General features: G+C 45.2%; 1 protein-coding gene across 8 annotated transcripts in view; it reads left to right on the forward strand.

The window, feature by feature from the left end:
- Positions 1-332: 332 nt before the first annotated feature.
- Positions 333-16,580, forward strand: part of LOC123762260 (carbohydrate sulfotransferase 11) — a 57,061-nt gene continuing 40,813 nt past the window's right edge. For 2 of the 8 annotated variants that reach the window (XM_045748660.2, XM_045748663.2), the window contains exon 1: positions 13,447-13,487. In XM_045748660.2, coding sequence (XP_045604616.1) covers positions 13,474-13,487 — 14 coding nt within the window. In that variant the 5' untranslated portion in view covers positions 13,447-13,473. Of the gene's footprint in view, positions 387-13,446; positions 13,488-15,994; positions 16,202-16,580 lie in introns of those variants that run through there. The other 6 variants (XM_045748661.2, XM_045748664.2, XM_069324812.1 and 3 more) reach the window with 4 other exon arrangements.

Here is a 16,580-nt window from a genome sequence, read left to right on the forward strand (position 1 = left end):
CCAGCCAGTTTTTGTATTATTTTTTTCTACCACAGACGTGGCCACACATTTACAATGCTAACCAGCATATATACATTTTCTTCTGTCCTCCATGGACAGGATTAGAGATGTGTTAAACATATAGCCAGCTGACATTGCCCCACACATCCCTTGTGCTGTGTAGGAGGATAGTCCTACAAGGTGTAGCCACACACACCTTTCTTACATCCTCGTTAATGGTGTTAAACCATTTATTTTTTCCTAATTCCTCTTAATATTTATCGTTTTCCTATTGTTCTTTCCATTCCTCGTTACTCCTTAAGTCGTTATTAAGATGTCTCATGTATACTTGCAGATATGGAGGACAAACAACAACAAGACCACAACAGGAGAGAAGATCCAGACGGGTGAGTAAACTAGTGTTAAAGTGCTGCCGCCATTTGATTCCCCTTAACTGGGGTCCCTGTTAGTGAAGGGAGGTGGAGAGGTCCTGTTAGTGAGGGGGTCCTATTAGTGGAGGGAAGTGGAGGGGTTTTGTTAGTGGAAGAGGTGAAGGAGTCTAGTGAAGGGAGGGGAGAGGAGGGGTCTTTGAGGAGAGAGGGGATTGTTGGGGCCCGATGTGGGGAGGAGGGCGGAGTGACCCCATAATGGGACGGGGACTGGGGGGTTAGGTTAGGTTAGGTTAGGTACAATATTACAAATAGAGCCATACCGCCTAGGAGCCCCCAGGCACACGATACCTGGCTGGTAATCCACTAAACCAACCATGAACCCAGTGTTCGACGCCACCTCCCACTCCCAAACCCGCAAGATAAACTAATAAAGACAGAGTATAATAGGTGTGGGAGCATGATAGGTGGCAGTATTGGTGGCGAGTGGGGGGCGTGGGTGATAGACGTGGATGAAGGGCGTGGGTGAAGGACGTGGGTGAAGGGCGTGAGAGAGGTGGAGCGGCACTGCACACGCCCGCAGCTGGCTCCCCATGTCAACAAACCCGCGCAGCTGTAACTCGATCACATCCCGCCACGGCTCGCTGCCCGCTGACCCAAACTGCAACTAATGGTTGGTTTATGGAATTATTTTCTCAGCTGGGCCGCCATGTGTCGTATTGTCTACCCTCGCACGGCTGGAGAATCATCCACCCACCCTCGCACAGGCTCAATTAAGAACTCGGGAGATTAACTTGCTGTTAAGTTCTGGCCTTGGGAAGCGAATTTTGCCGCGATGTGATGAAGCAGATGAGAACGGGGTGAGAAATGGCGGATATTGTGTCGGTGTGTGAAACGTTGTGGGAACTGAACTGCTGGGAGGATGAGCGATCAAATACCATCTAAATCGCTCCAGATAGACTCCCACACAGCCCGGAGGATTCAGGACACGGAGCTCCGTTTGCTCCCTGGTTAAGTTATGCTGCCATGTGGGTGTTCATCACCTGTTCTTGTGTTAGCGGAGCTGGCTGCGTCTTGACGATACTTTTTCGGAACCCTCCCAAACAATCCGGAGACACCCAACTTCAGGTAAACGCCGGTAATTAAGACCAATTGAAAGAGCTAACAATCCTAATTGGCAATTTGGCTCCCATGGGCAATTCCTTAACAACACAAGACGGGGGCGTGACTGGTTTAATGATCAGATAACTTCAAGTGAATTGACAACTTGATTGGAAAGAACGACAGCGGGAAAAGTTCACTTTCATTGTTTTGTATTCGCGGAATTAATCAAAGTAAATAACCGTACTCACGATAACATTATTTTTCTTTGATATAACGTGTGATTCGATTTTTGGTTCTTTAAACAAAAAAATCGAATTTCCGTATCTTTTTAAATTAGTTGTGATATTCTGTTCAGCGGATTTCTTCAGTTCTCAGGGAAAAGTTTTTAGAAATAAATTGTTTGTCTTGCAGAGCTCGGTGTGTGTGTGTGTGTGTGTGTGTGTGTGTGTGTGTGTGTGTGTGTGTGTGTGTGTGTGTTTACTAGTTGTGTTTTTGCGGGGGTTGAGCTTTGCTCTTTCGGCCCGCCTCTCAACTGTCAATCAACTGTTAACTACTATTCTTTTTTTTTTTTCTTTCTTTTTTTTTTCTTTTTTTTCCACACCACACACACACCCCAGGAAGCAGCCCGTGACAGCTGACTAACTCCCAGGTACCTATTTACTGCTAGGTAACAGGGGCACTTAGGGTGAAAGAAACTTTGCCCATTTGTTTCTGCCTCGTGCGGGAATCGAACCCGCGCCACAGAATTACGAGTCCTGCGCGCTATCCACCAGGCTACGAGGCCTCCCCTGTGTGTGTGTGTGTGTGTGTGTGTGTGTGTGTGTGAGTGTGTGAGTGTGTGAGTGAGTGTGTGAGTGTGTGTGTGTGTGTGTGTGTGTGTGTGTGTGTGTGTGTGTGTGTGTGTGTGTGTGTGTGTGTGTGTGTGTGTGTGTGTGTGTGAGTGTGTGAGTGTGTGTGTGTGTGTGTGTGTGTGTGTGTGTGTGTGTATGTGTGTGTGTGTGTGTGTGTGTGTGTGTGTGTGTGTGTGTGTGTGTGTGTGTGTGTGTGTGTGTCCCTCACTATCATTACAGGGAAAAATAGAATTTTTACACAAGCGCGCGAATTCTACCCATTGTTTATGGGGACCAGCTCTTGGGCCCCGCCTCTTTGCCATTATCCTGGATGTGTAACACCCCAACCCCAGTGCTTTTCTTGTAATTATATATCAATTCCTATATGTATATATTAGCCCAGGTGTTTCCACTCCTAGCGTCCACCTCTGGAGGGTTATATGAAGGAGTATAGTAGTAGTAGTACAGTTGGGTTCGTTCTCGACTCAGAATTGTTAATTCCGTGTCGAAAGGGACAGAAATGGTTGGGTACCTTTCCTATTGCCTAATGCTCCTGTTCACCTAGCAGGCAGTAGGTAACCAGGAGTTAGTCAGCTGGTTGTAGGGTTGCACGGATGATGGATTATATATATATATATATATATATATATATATATATATATATATATATATATATATATATATATATATATATAGAAGAATTGAAGACCACAAAAGAAGAATTGACACAGTACAAAGAAAGTACTTAATAAGGAAATTCCTGTTTCAATTTTTCCTTCGTGGTCTGACACTGTCACATTTTTCATTACACCTGCTGCCTGTCCCCGACAAAATGGACTACACATTATATGAAAGATATCTCCTCCAAAGTAAAGAAACAACCAAGATTGTCATACAGTACACACAGTTTCAACTCTTTTTACCCTGTCGTAGCTCAGTCGATTAAGGCAGTGTCTGGGATGCTCCCGGACGCAGGTTTGAATCCTCGCCACGGCCCTTGTGGATTTGTTCATTGTCATATGAGGCGGGAAAGATGCCGAGACTCACCGAGAGAAGTGGAGAGTTAGTATTGAATAACGAGGAAATACATGAAGACGCTAAATAAATACAGTCTCCGTGGTGTAGTGGTAAGACACTCGCCTGGCGTTCGCCTGGCATGGGTTCGTATCCTGGCCGGGGAGGATTTACTGGGCGCAATTCCTTAACTGTAGCCTCTGTTTAACGCAACAGTAAAATGTGTACTTGGATGAAAAAACGATTCTTCGCGGCAGGGGATCGTATTCCAGGGACCTGCCCGAAACGCTACGCGTACTAGTGGCTGTACAAGAATGTAACAACTCTTGTATATATCTCAAAAAAAAAAAAAAAAATGAAAGGGTCTAAGAGGTCTCCTGAGTTACGACAGCCCTGCCGTGCGAGGGAGCACGTACGACTCCCGTGACAGCCCCGAGCACAACAGCTACGACAGAGGAAGAGGTAAAAGCCACAGGGACCTGCCTAGACGCTAACTGAGGGACACGACAAGCTCTCAACAGGGGTACTTAAGGAAGCTCCTAAATACTGTGCTAACCTTTCGCAATGATCTCCAATCGTAGGTGTTACCAAATACTTCAGACGAGACATGTGTCTCTCCAATATAGGAGAAACGATTCATACACCCACACATGCATAAACCCTCTTTAAATGCACAAGACATAATTACCTGCTTAAATGTCCCATTGTAAGGTTTTGTATATAACTAAATACTTGTAAGAGAAATAAAGGTTTACCAATCATTTATACATTTGTTTCCCCTCCTATGTAATTCATTTTCTATTACAAACATGTCTGGGGGTTTTCTGTTACGTAAAAGCGGTAACTTGTTAAAGCTTTACGTCACATTTAATTCCCATTCTCGGGGACAGGAAGCCTGTACTTAAGCTTATCAATGTCCCCCCTTGACTTGCTGCAGTGCCTTGTCACAGTGGGCACTATATCCAAGTGGGTACACTATCCAAGTGGGCACAACATCCATGTGGGTACAATATCCAAGTGGGCACAATATCCAAGAGTTTACAATATCCAAGTGGGCACAATATCCATGTGGGTACAATATCCAAGTGGGCACAATATCCAAGAGTGTACAATATCCAAGTGGGCACAATATCCATGTGGGTACAATATCCAAGTGGGCACAATATCCATGTGGGTACAATATCCAAGTGGGCACAATATCCATGTGGGTACAATATCCAAGTGGGCACAATATCCAAGAGTGTACAATATCCAAGTAGGCACAATATCCAAGTGGGTACACTATCCAAGTGGGCACAATATCCATGTGGGTACAATATCCAAGTGGGCACAATATCCAAGTGGGCACAATATCCATGTGGGTACAATATCCAAGTGGGTACAATATCCAAGTGGGCACAATATCCAAGTGGGTACAATATCCATTGATGACTTTGAACTGGCGTTGCTGTTGGGCATTGTTCCCGCTGTCGGCATAAGTCTCAGGTACGTCATGAAGGAATTTGATGGTTGGAAAGTGTTAAAAGTACAACTTAAGCTCCAAAAAATATGGTACTTAAAAGTAACTATGTGATGGAAAGTACCAATATGTTGTACAAGACTCTGTATGTGGGGCATAACAACCCGCGCCACAACAACCAGATTAATAACATTACAGTACAGCAGATTGATGAAGAAAAGGATCTTGGAGTCAAAATCTACCAATCAATGCAAGTTGCACAATAATCAAGTGTGCCTTTGACTTCAAGGAAAAGAAAGTAGTGATTCAATTGTATAAATCTCTGGTGAGCTTCCATTTTGGATTACTGTATCCAAGCCTGGAGATCTCCTCTTCAGAAGGACATAGCTGCACTTGAGAAAGTGCAACACCGGGCAATAAAAATCATTCTAGAGCTACGTCAACTCACGTGTCAGGAACGGTTGAGGGCCACAGGACTAACAACACTACAAACCAGGTATGATAAGGCGGATCTCATTGAAACTTTTAAAATACTGAACAATTTGGAGGATGTTGATCCGAAAAATGTCTTCAGAAGGTCAGCTGTAACACAAACAAGGAGCAACGGTTTCAAGTTCAACAAGCCACAGTGTTGGACTGAGAACTGGAGATGCTCTTTCACCCAAAGTGTTATTAACCCATGGAACCGCCTACCCGCCGAAGCCGTAAATGCCAAAACTCTGTTAACCTTTAAAGTACAGCTGGATAAGATCATAAAGGCAAATGGGGGGGCGGGGACCTTCGACAAACCGCCGGCTTCCTGTCCTCGTCGAGGCCACTAGTGCTAGTGGCTCTCAGGTAAACTCAGGTAAATCCCGCTGACAGTAGTACAAATCCAGCTGACAGTTACACAAGTCCAGCTGACGATAATGCAAGTCCAGCTGACAGTAGCACAAGACTTCCTGACAGTACCCAAAGTCCAGCTGCCGGTTGAAAAAGTCCAGTGGGTCCTAATACCAGTCTCAGGGACCCTTTAAGATCATAAAGGCAAATGGGGGTACCTTCGACAAGCCGCCGGCTTCTTGTCCTCGTCGAGGCCACTAATGTTAGTGGCTCTTAGGTAAACTCAGGTAGCGAATGAACTCTTCTAAATCACTTTTTGTACCATTCATTTTATATAATCCGAAAAAAATTCAACCAAATTTAATTTTCTCTAAGCCTAGTATAACACATCTGTACTATATTATGTCTAAGATAGCGTCTATTAGGCCTGGGATTAGTAGGAAAGATTAGGTTAGGTTGGGTTAGGTCTTATAGTTAGGTTGTGGTTAGGTTAGGTTAGGTTAGGTTAGGTTAGGTTAGGTTAGGTTGGGTTAGGTCTTATAGTTAGGTTGTGGTTAATAAAGTTTCCGGTTTGTCCAAATCCTCTCAACAGAAAAGCCAGCTCTCAGGCGGTCCATCACTACATGTTGGTACTTTCCACTATATACTTACTATAAGAACATTTTTTTAATTTGTATGAGAATGTGCTGCATTTAAGGTAGTCCAATACTAACAAAAAATGAACTATTTGGGGTCTAATATTTCATTTTTTTACACGTGGCCACATTTCTGGAGAATGAGCAGGAAAAATGATTCTTTGCAAGTGGTAGTACACAAACTGGTGTGTGATCTCGCAGGAATGAAGTGATAAAGGGAAGTGAAGCGGCACGAAACGCTATGCTTGTTAGTGGCTTTACAGTAATGTAATAACATCAGTGCTATAAACAGTGTATATATAGTGCTATAGCAGTGCTATATCAGTGCTCATAAACCCAATGTCCCTTCTTGTATTTATTTATAAATAAAACTCGCCAATGTGTTGCGACCTTGGATCTTTAAACTCACTTAAAGTTTTAAGTGTTTTGTGATATTCACCATTAAAGTCAAACCTCGACCTCCAATTTATTACACACACACACACACACACACACACACACACACACACACACACACACACACGTGTGTCAAATATACGTAAATATGTCTACATGAGTTAGATATTATGTCGATGTTTGCAGATGATGTGAAATTATGAGACGAGTTGTGGCAGATGAGTATTGTAGGATTCCCCAAGAGGACTTGAACATGTTGCAAAGCTGGTCGGAGAAATGGCTAGTAGAATTCAATGCGAGCAATTGTAAAGGGATGGAAATAGGAACAGGTGACTGGAGACCAAAGGCAGCATCTGTTTCGCTACAGTCTCCGAATAGCCGAAGATTGACTGAAATATTCCCGCACACAATGAAAGGAAACTTCCTACCTGTGACGACTCGAGAAAGAGACCTGGGAGTGGACGTAACACCAAACCTAACCCCGGAGGCACATATAAATAGGATAAAGTCAGCAGCGGACCCTACGCTATCTTGAGGTTATCTTGAGATGATTTCGGGGCTTTTTAGTGTCCCCGCGGCCCAGTCCTCGACCAGGCCTCCACCCCCAGGAAGCAGCCCGTGACAGCTGACTAACACTCAGGTACCTATTTTACTGCTAGGTAACAGGGGCATAGGGTGAAAGAAACTCTGCCCATTGTTTTTCGCCGGCGCCTGAAATCGAACCCAGGACCACAGGATCACAAGTCCAGCGTGCTGTCCGCTCGGCCGACCGGCTCCTAGTAAACTAGCGGCTCCTAGACGCTTGTAAAAGATAGAACATCATCCAGGAACCTAAGTAAGGAGGTATTTGAGGCGGTTTACACTACGTGAGACCAGTCTTAGAGTATGCCGCGCCATCATGGAGTCCCCACCTGAAGAAACACCTAAGGAAACTGGAAAAGGTTCAGAAGTTTGCGACGAGGCTCGTCCCAGAAATGCGAGGGATGGGGTATGAAGAGAGACTGAAAAAACTGAACCTGACGACGCTAGAAAAGAGAGAGTGAGGGGAGACATGATAGTAATATATAAAATACTTAAGGGGATTGACCAAGTGGAAATAGAGAAGATGTTCACAATGAATCCCAATAGAACACGGGGGGCCTCTGGTGGAAGTTTGAGACTCTCATGAGACATAGAGACATTAGGAAGTTTTCATTTAGCGTAAGAGTAGTGGGGAAACAGAATGAACTAAATGAACAGGTTGTAGAAGTTAACTCCATTATTTTAAAAGTAGATATGATAGATATGGTCAGGAGTCATTGCTTTAGACAACCGGAAGCTAGAAAGACGGGGTTCAAGAGCTGATGCTCATCCTGCAGACACAAATAGGTGAGAACATAGAGTGAGACAGACGCAGACAGACAGACAGACAGATATTGTAACTTACCTTGTCACAATATATAATGTGTCAAGGAGGAGTGCAGCTAGAGCAGCCTCTTGATGGCCGCATTTACTGGGGCTGTGCACCACCTTCACCAGAAAGTAAAAGAGGTTCCTACTATAGCCGACCGAGGCTTGAGGTGAACCAGCCCCCAAGTATCCACAAGGGTCCGCTAACCATGTATCCACACGTGTCCGCCAACTATGTATCCACACGTGTCCGCCAACCGTGTATCCACACGTGTCCGCCAACCATGTATCCACACGTGTCCGCCAACCATGCACCTGTTCGCATGCCGCAAATAACATACTAATATAAATCCATGTAATTTTTGCATAAGTAATTATGGCAAAAATCAATGCGGAAATATAAAATATTGCACACTGCCGAACACCATAGTGTAACAGATGTGGGAGAGTCACAGGTGTATGTTTACCACATGTGCACTTCTGGATGAAATTGCGTAGCCCCTCTGAGGGCAGAGGGATCAGGGAATAACAGCATAGTACGAACTAGAAGAGCTCGTAGAGAGAATGCGAAGTGGCTAACCACAAGAGGACACGACAGGCGTTCAAGACCAAGGATGAAAGCTCCACTAGACCAACAAGTTGTAAGCGTGGACGAGAAACATAAATTAAAGACACCTTAAAGAATATGTCAAGAAAAAGACGACAGATCAAGAAGGTGTGAAAACAAAAAAACATCTGGCAACAGGGGAAAAAAAAGAAGCGAGTTTCAAGACAAATATATGTGTGCAAATCGAGAAAATCTAAACTGTTGATCATGGGTGACTTCAACCATGGAAAGATAGACTGGGAAAATAGAGAAATACACGGAGGGACAGAAACATAGAGAGGTAAACTATTAGAAAGTTTCTTGTCGCCACGACAAGAAACTTTCTATACCAACATGTCAAGGGTCCTACAAGAATGAGAGGGAATGATGAACCAGCCAGATCTGATCCAGTATTCACCCTGAACGAGTCAGACATAAGGGAATTCAAATCAGAACCCCCCCCCCCATAAGTATGAGTGACCACAGTTTCCTCACATTTGAGTAACTGGTGGAAGTAGGAGTAACCCATCCATGGAATGGACCGAAAAGTAAAAGGCTGGAATACCGAAGGGGAAACTATAATGAGCTTAGAAAATTTCTAACAGGAATACCATGATGGATTACATCACCCAGAAGTGTCAGGAGGCAGGAAACAGGTTTATCCCGGCCCAAAAGGAAAAAAAATCAAAAGGGGAATCCGTGGTTCAATCAGGCATGTAAGGAAGCAAAGCAGCTAAGCACAAGGGCATGGAGAAACTACAGAAACAACAGGACACCAGAGAGCAGAGAGAGGAAGATACCAGAGGGCCAGAAATAGGTACCTCAGTATGAGGAGAGAAGCAGAGGCAGTTTGAAAATGACATAGTAAATAAAGCCAAGACCCAACCAAAACTGCTATACAGCCACATTAGGAGGAAGATAACAGTGAAAGAACAGGTAATGAAACGGAAAAAGGGAGAGGATGGGCACACAAAATGACAAAGGTGTGTGAAGAACTCAACAAGAGATTCCAGGAGGTCTTCACAACAGAGCAAGGGGAAGTCCCTGAACTAAGAGAGTGGCGATAAGCCAAGCAGACTTGGAAGATATTGAAATTACCAGAGATGAGGTTCGGAGGTATCTGCTTGATCTATAAGTGACTAGAACTGTTAGACCTGATGGAATCTCATCATGGATGCTAAAAGAGTGGACAGAAGCACTTTGCGTGCCACTATCTATGGTCTATAACAAGTCACTGGAAACGGGGGACCTACCAGAGAGTTGGAATACAGCTAACGTAGTCCCACTCTACAAATAGGGGGATAGACAGGAGGCTCTAATCTACAGGCCGGGGTCATTAATTTGTATACTATGCAAGGTTATGGAGAAGGTCGTGAGAAAAAGCGTGGTAGCACACCTGTAGAGAAGGGACTTTGTAACACATCACCGCAGGGTTCTGTACTCGGACCTATCCTGTTTCTAATATACATTTGGAGCCGGTCGGCCGAGCGGACAGCACACTGGACTTGTGATCCTGTGGTCCCGGGTTCGATCCCGGGCGCCGGCGAGAAACAATGGGCAGAGTTTCTTTCACTCTATGCCCCTGTTACCTAGCAGTAAAATAGGTACCTGGGTGTTAGTCAGCTGTCACGGGCTGCTTCCTGGGGGTGGAGGCCTGGTCGAGGACCGGGCCGCGGGAACACTAAAGCCCCGAAATCATCTCAAGATAACCTCAAGATAAGATACATGAATAATCGTCCAGAAGCTATAGACTCATTCCTCTCAATGTTTGCTGGTGATGCTAAAATTATGAGAAGGATTAAGACAGAGGAGGACAGCAAGAAGCTACATGATGACCTGGACAGATTGAAGGAATGATCCAACAAATGGCTACTAGAGTTTAACTCGATCAAGTGTATAGTGATGAAGATAGGCGTAGGGTGCAGGAGGCCAAACACAAGGTACCAACTGGGAGAGGAAATCCTTCAGGAGTCACTACGAAAGAAAGATCTGTGTGGGGGGGGGGTGATATCACTGCAGACCTGTCCCCTGAAGCCCACATCAAAAGAATAACATCAGCGGCGTATGCAAGGCTGGCGAACATAAGAACTGCATTCAGAAACTTGTGTAAGGAATCATTCAGAACGTTGTATACCTCATATATACATATAAATGAGGCTAGTAAAGGTTCAAAGGTATGCCACCAGGCTAGTCCCCGAGCTGAGAGGAATGAGATACGAGGAAAGATTACTGTAACTGAACCTCCCGACTCTGAAAGACAGAAAAGTTAGGGGAGACGATATCACTATCTACGAAGTTCTCAGAGGAATTGGCAGGGTAGATAAAGATAAACTGTTTAACACGGGTGGTACGCGAACAAGTGTACAACACAGGTGGAAACCTATTACCCAAAATGAGCCACAGGGACGTTAGAAAGAACTTTTTCAGTGTGAGAGTAGTTAAGATGGAATGCATTAAGCAGTGATGTGGTGGAAGTTGACTCCATACACAGTTTCAAATATAGATATGATAGAGCCCAGTAGGCTCAGGAACCTGTACACCAGTTGATTGACAGTTGAGAGGCGGGACCAAAGAGCCAGAGCTCAACCCCCTCGCAAGCACAACTAGGTGAGTACCTACATTCTCACCCCTTACCCCATACTACCCCTCCCCCACTCTCACCCCCCTCTTTCCCTTCCTCCGACACCCTCTCACCATGGGCCCGTTCCCCGCCTCGCTAGTGACACTGGAGACTTGTGCCACACCATGTGTGGCCCCGCATGGCACTACTGCCTCACACTAGTAAACACACCGGGGTGGAGGCAGATCGTTACCCTCACTAAGAGACCGGTACTGGCACTCCCACACTCCTCGCTAGAGAGGGGGGGGGGTGCCAGCGGCAGTGACAGGAAAGAGACAGATAGACAGTCAGACACAGGCACGCTTTAATCAATGATTCTTAGGATAAGGAAGTTTTTCTACAATTTTGTATGTCGCTATCATGTCTTTGCTGTGCCTCCTCCTCCTTTCCAGTGAGGCGAGATCGAGTTCAAAGGGGGAACCCGTAGTAGACTTACCTGACACATTGATTGATTGATGAAGATTAAGCCACCCAAGAGGTGGCACGGGCATGAATAGCCCGTAAGTGGTGGCCCTTTTGAGCCATCACCAGTATCAAGAGCTAATACTGGAGATCTGTGGAGGTGCGACTGCACCCTGCATGACGGGAGATGTCTCCCTTGTGAATGTGTTAAGATGAAGATGAAGCCACCCAAAAGGTGGCACGGGCATGAATAGCCCGTAAGTTGTGGCCATTTTGAGCCATTACCAGTATAAGAGATGATACTGGAGATCTGTGGAGGTGCGACTGCACCCAGCGTGACGGGAGATGTCTCCCGGACCAAATGGTGACCAGATGGTGAGCAGCAATAGGTTGGTTGGTAAAGATTAAGCCACCCAAAAGGTGGCACGGGCATGAATAGCCCGTAAGTGGTGGCCCTTTTGAGCCATTACCAGTATCAAGAGCTGATACTGGAGATCTGTGGAGGTGCGACTGCACCCTGCGTGACGGGAGATGTCTCCCGTGAGCAGCAATAGTCTTGATACATGATATATACCCGAGGATGAGGTGAAGGTGGTTAGGTAATAGTGAAGGACCTCACGTATAGTGACCAAATACAGTTTCCATGTTTGGGTTTCCATGTTTTGTGGGAAATTCGAAGTTTTCTCGAATATGAACGGTATTTGACCATTCCTCAGAAAGCGACCCACAACGGTCGACTAACAACCAAGTTCCTAATTACTGCTAGGTGAACAGAGGCAACGGGTGCAAGGAGACGCGCCTAGGTGTCTCGCCTTGCCCAGTGGACCTGTAAGTGAGGTGCTTCATCAACATACAAAGTGTACACAGACTTACACATTTAACTTGATTGATTAATAACGATGATTTAATTAGAACAGCTGACCCCAGGATACATATCAACGCTACCTGGCCGGGAGAGTGCTTACGGGCTATTCATGCCCGTGCCACCTCTTGGGTGGCTTAATCTTTATCAATCAATCTGGGAGAGTGTAGGGACGAGCGGGAGAAGTTGCAACATCCACCAGACGTTGATAACAAACCTTCACAGGTTATACAAGCAATCTATTGACCAATCAGAGGTTAGATGTGATTTGAAAGAGTCGTAAAATAGGTACCTGGGTGTTAGTCAGCTGTCACGGGCTGCTTCCTGGGGGTGGAGGCCTGGTCGAGGACACTAAAAAGCCCCGAAATCATCTCAAGATAACCTCAAGAAGAAGATTCGACCAATCGAAGCTCAGATGTAATTCAAAAGAGTCCCTCTACCAATCAGAACTCAGGTGTATTTTGAAAGAGTCACTCGACCAATCAGAGCTCAGGTGTATTTTGAAAGAGTCCCTCGACCAATCAGAGCTCAGGTGTATTCTGAAGCAGTCAGCCAAGTCTAGTAATACAGTTTGGTGAATGTGACCTCAACCATTCTATACCTAAATGATAAAATACATAATGATATATATAATCAATAGAGTGGCGAACATTGCCATTTGTACCGTGGTCGTGTGAGCTGTAAGATATACTGATATAACGGCTGTACCATACCACAAGAAAGTCACACACACTTTTCCGTTTCTTAAGTCACACACACTTTTCCGTTTCTTAAGTCACACACACTTTTCCGTTTCTTAAGTCACACACACTTTTCCGTTTCTTAAGTCACACACACTTTTCCGTTTCTTAAGTCACACACACTTTTCCGTTTCTTCGATTAGTTATGATAAGATATGTAGTTGTTTGACGTATGCACAAGCTATATAAGGTCTTGCTACGTGTACCGGATTGCAGTGACCCGAGCTGGCTCTATACAACGTCCCCATGTCTTTGGGAAGGTCAGTGAATGGCACTGTTCAGTCTCCACCTCGCTCCAACGTGTATGGTATATGGGATGATTTGCTGTTGTTTGGGTGAGACTTGTGTAGGTTCGGGCCTTCTCTCAGCCCTTCTGTGTTACCCTAGACTCTCTTCTTCTTCATGTTGGAGGGAGGGAATTATCAGGGAAAGCGCCAAGTCATTACGACTATATAGCACTGGGAAGGGGTCAGGATAAGGATTTGGGATGGGACGGGGGGAAGGATTGGCGCCCAACCACTTGGACGATCGGGGATTGAACCTGGAGCAGTTTGCATGGGTCTATCCTCCCGATGACCGCACGAGTACAAATGTTAGGAAACGCGTTAATGTTGAGAATGACGAGGTTTCAAGATTGATTGATAAAGATTAAGCCACCCAAGAGGTGGCACGGGCATGAATAGCCCGTAACAGAGGTTTCAAAAGTGCTTGTTGTGTTGTGTTGCAGACAGAGGAGCGGCGACTCAACACAGGTGTGTGTTAGAGGGAGACTTGCCGCCTCGTAGAGCGGTGTTGTGTTTATGGCGTCAGCTGATTCTCGGTGTTGCGACGAGGCAGTTGTTTTCTGTGTTTAGCTGTTGGTGGCGCCAGGTATAGGTGTGGCGCGGGTCAGATGTGGCCCAGTGTGTTGGTCGACTGGAGATATTTAGCTAGTGCTTTCACTGTTGGATATTTTTCATTTAAAGAGAGGTCACCTCTTAATATATGCTCGATGTTAAAGGGTATTTTAAGTGCGATAAATACTTGTTTGAAGTTTACTCTGGCGCTGTGATGCCGGAAACAGTGAAGGAGATAGTGTTCGATTATTTCAGGCGACCTATTAACATAGCTCGAGTGCATGGGGGGAGTTGTGTAAAACCCTGGTTTGTGCCTCGGAGAGGCTGCAGGATCCAGTAAATTCAGTAGAACTTCGGTTTCAACTCCTTTTACCATATCGTAGCTCAGTCGATTAAGGCAGCGTCTGGGATGCTCTCGGACGCAGGTTCGAGTCCTCATCACGGTCCTTGTGAATATGTTCATATGACGCATCACGCAATTGTGATTTCTGTGTGTAGTGTAGTGTAGTGTAGTGTAGTGTAGTGTAGTGTAGTGTAGTGTAGAGTAGTGTAGTGTAGTGTAGTGTAGTGTAGTGTAGTGTTGGAGTGCTTCAGGCACCTAACAGTGGATCCCCCGGGTGTGGGGTGAGGCGCGGAGGGATATACACTCCACAATGGTCGTCGGGAAAGGAAGAAGGAATGTATATATACATTCATGTGTATATATTAATGTATACAAATGAATATAAGAGCATAACAAAGGTGATATGAATAAGGTTGCAAAACAATCAACATAATATAACACGCGGAACACTAGATTAAATTTTGATACGGATTTTTGAGTTTGCAAACTCTTACATATTTAGTTAAAAATAGATGCTATGGTCCGAGCTGTCTATTTCTGTTCCATTAATCCAATCATTCACCTGTGGTAAAGTGGAGATTCGAACGCTTCTCAGTTAAAATGACGTTCGGACACCTCTCTGGGAATATGAGATTTGAAAGCCTCGTAGTTCGCTTCGGAGAACATGCAGCCCTTTCTCAGGCCAGGCTCGTTAAAGCAGCGGCCATTCCCCAAGACAACCTTATCAATTTTAATATATTGGGGTACTAAAAATAGGTTGGTTCTCATATATAAATGAACATTATTATTCGTTAAGGTTCTGTGTATATTTAGGCGTAGCTTAGGTTAGGTGTTTAGGTTCTGTTGAGGATTATTTGTATTTGTAGTAAGTGGGTGAAGCATTAACAGCGTTGCTATTCGAACAGAAATCGTCAGCAAAGCTGTTTGACAAGTGTTCGGACGTCATCAGTGATGAGTCGTGTGTAAACCGCTTTTCATTCATTCATTGTGGGTTTTTCGGCTGGATTAATTTAACGAGCAGAACTAATTGATTTTTAATTAATTTTTAATTTTTAACACCTTACCTGACCTATGCCTTCATATGTATAAAACATTAATGCATAATAATATTAATTTGTATATAAGAACTAATTATTTTTAATACACACTATGTAAAAATTTATGAATGTGTCATCCGGGGACGGCCGCTGCTTTAACGAGCCTAATCTGAGGACAGATTGCGGTACAGTGTGTACCACGGGAATCACTATATCTTTTAAATAGAATAAACCATTTGGAGACATTTAGGGGGTCCTGAACGACTCTCTTTTTAGACGCAGGTCGAATGCTCTTGTAACTAATCAGAAACAAAGAGTTAATACGACCCCCTGACTCTTAGTTATGTATCGTGGCTGTTCTTCCTTATTCATGTGTTATCAACAGATGCGAGGGTGTGATGGTGGTGGTGGGGGGGGGGTGGGGGAGAAGGGGACAGGTTGGGGGTGATGTTAAAGCAGGAATTTGGGGGGATTGAGATAGGGGAGGGAGCAGAGTGGGGGGGATTGGGGAGGAAGGGAGGGGATTGGTAAATAGTCCGGGAAAGAGTCTAGCCTTCTCAGTTCCCATTGGGCGACGGTACAAGTCACAGTCGACTATCTCTCCTCGCCGGCGATAGCGTCAGAATAAGTCCAGGGTCGCAGGTAGCTGAGTCCCCGCTTCAAGTCAGCCACTTTGTTTACAGAAAACGGGATACAACGTCTTACAAACTCAGCGTGCAGGGAGTATACCGCCAGTCACAGCCCCGCTCCTGTGCCAGGTAAGTCCTCTACGGGCTCACCATAGCCCGTGCTACTTGGAACTTTTGGCTCCGAGGAGCTGAATATTAAACAACAACATCCCATTATACCCTGTCGCTATATATAGTGCGTTCACTAATCTTGTGATAGTGAGGCTAGCATACTTCCTGTCACAGGCACATTGTCAACACAGACTTAACTGGTCACTATTGGTTAACCTCTCTCGTTCATGGAAGGGGGGCGGGCTCTCAGGGGTCCTTCCCTCTCGTTCACGGGGGGTCCCTGAGACTGGTATTAGGACCCACTGGACTTTTTCAACCGGCAGCTGGACTTTGGGTACTGTCAGGAAGTCTTGTGCTACTGTCAGCTGGACTTGCATTATCGTCAACTGGACTTGTG

Source organism: Procambarus clarkii, chromosome 2, assembly GCF_040958095.1.
Source record: "Procambarus clarkii isolate CNS0578487 chromosome 2, FALCON_Pclarkii_2.0, whole genome shotgun sequence".
Lineage (NCBI taxonomy): Eukaryota > Metazoa > Arthropoda > Malacostraca > Decapoda > Cambaridae > Procambarus > Procambarus clarkii.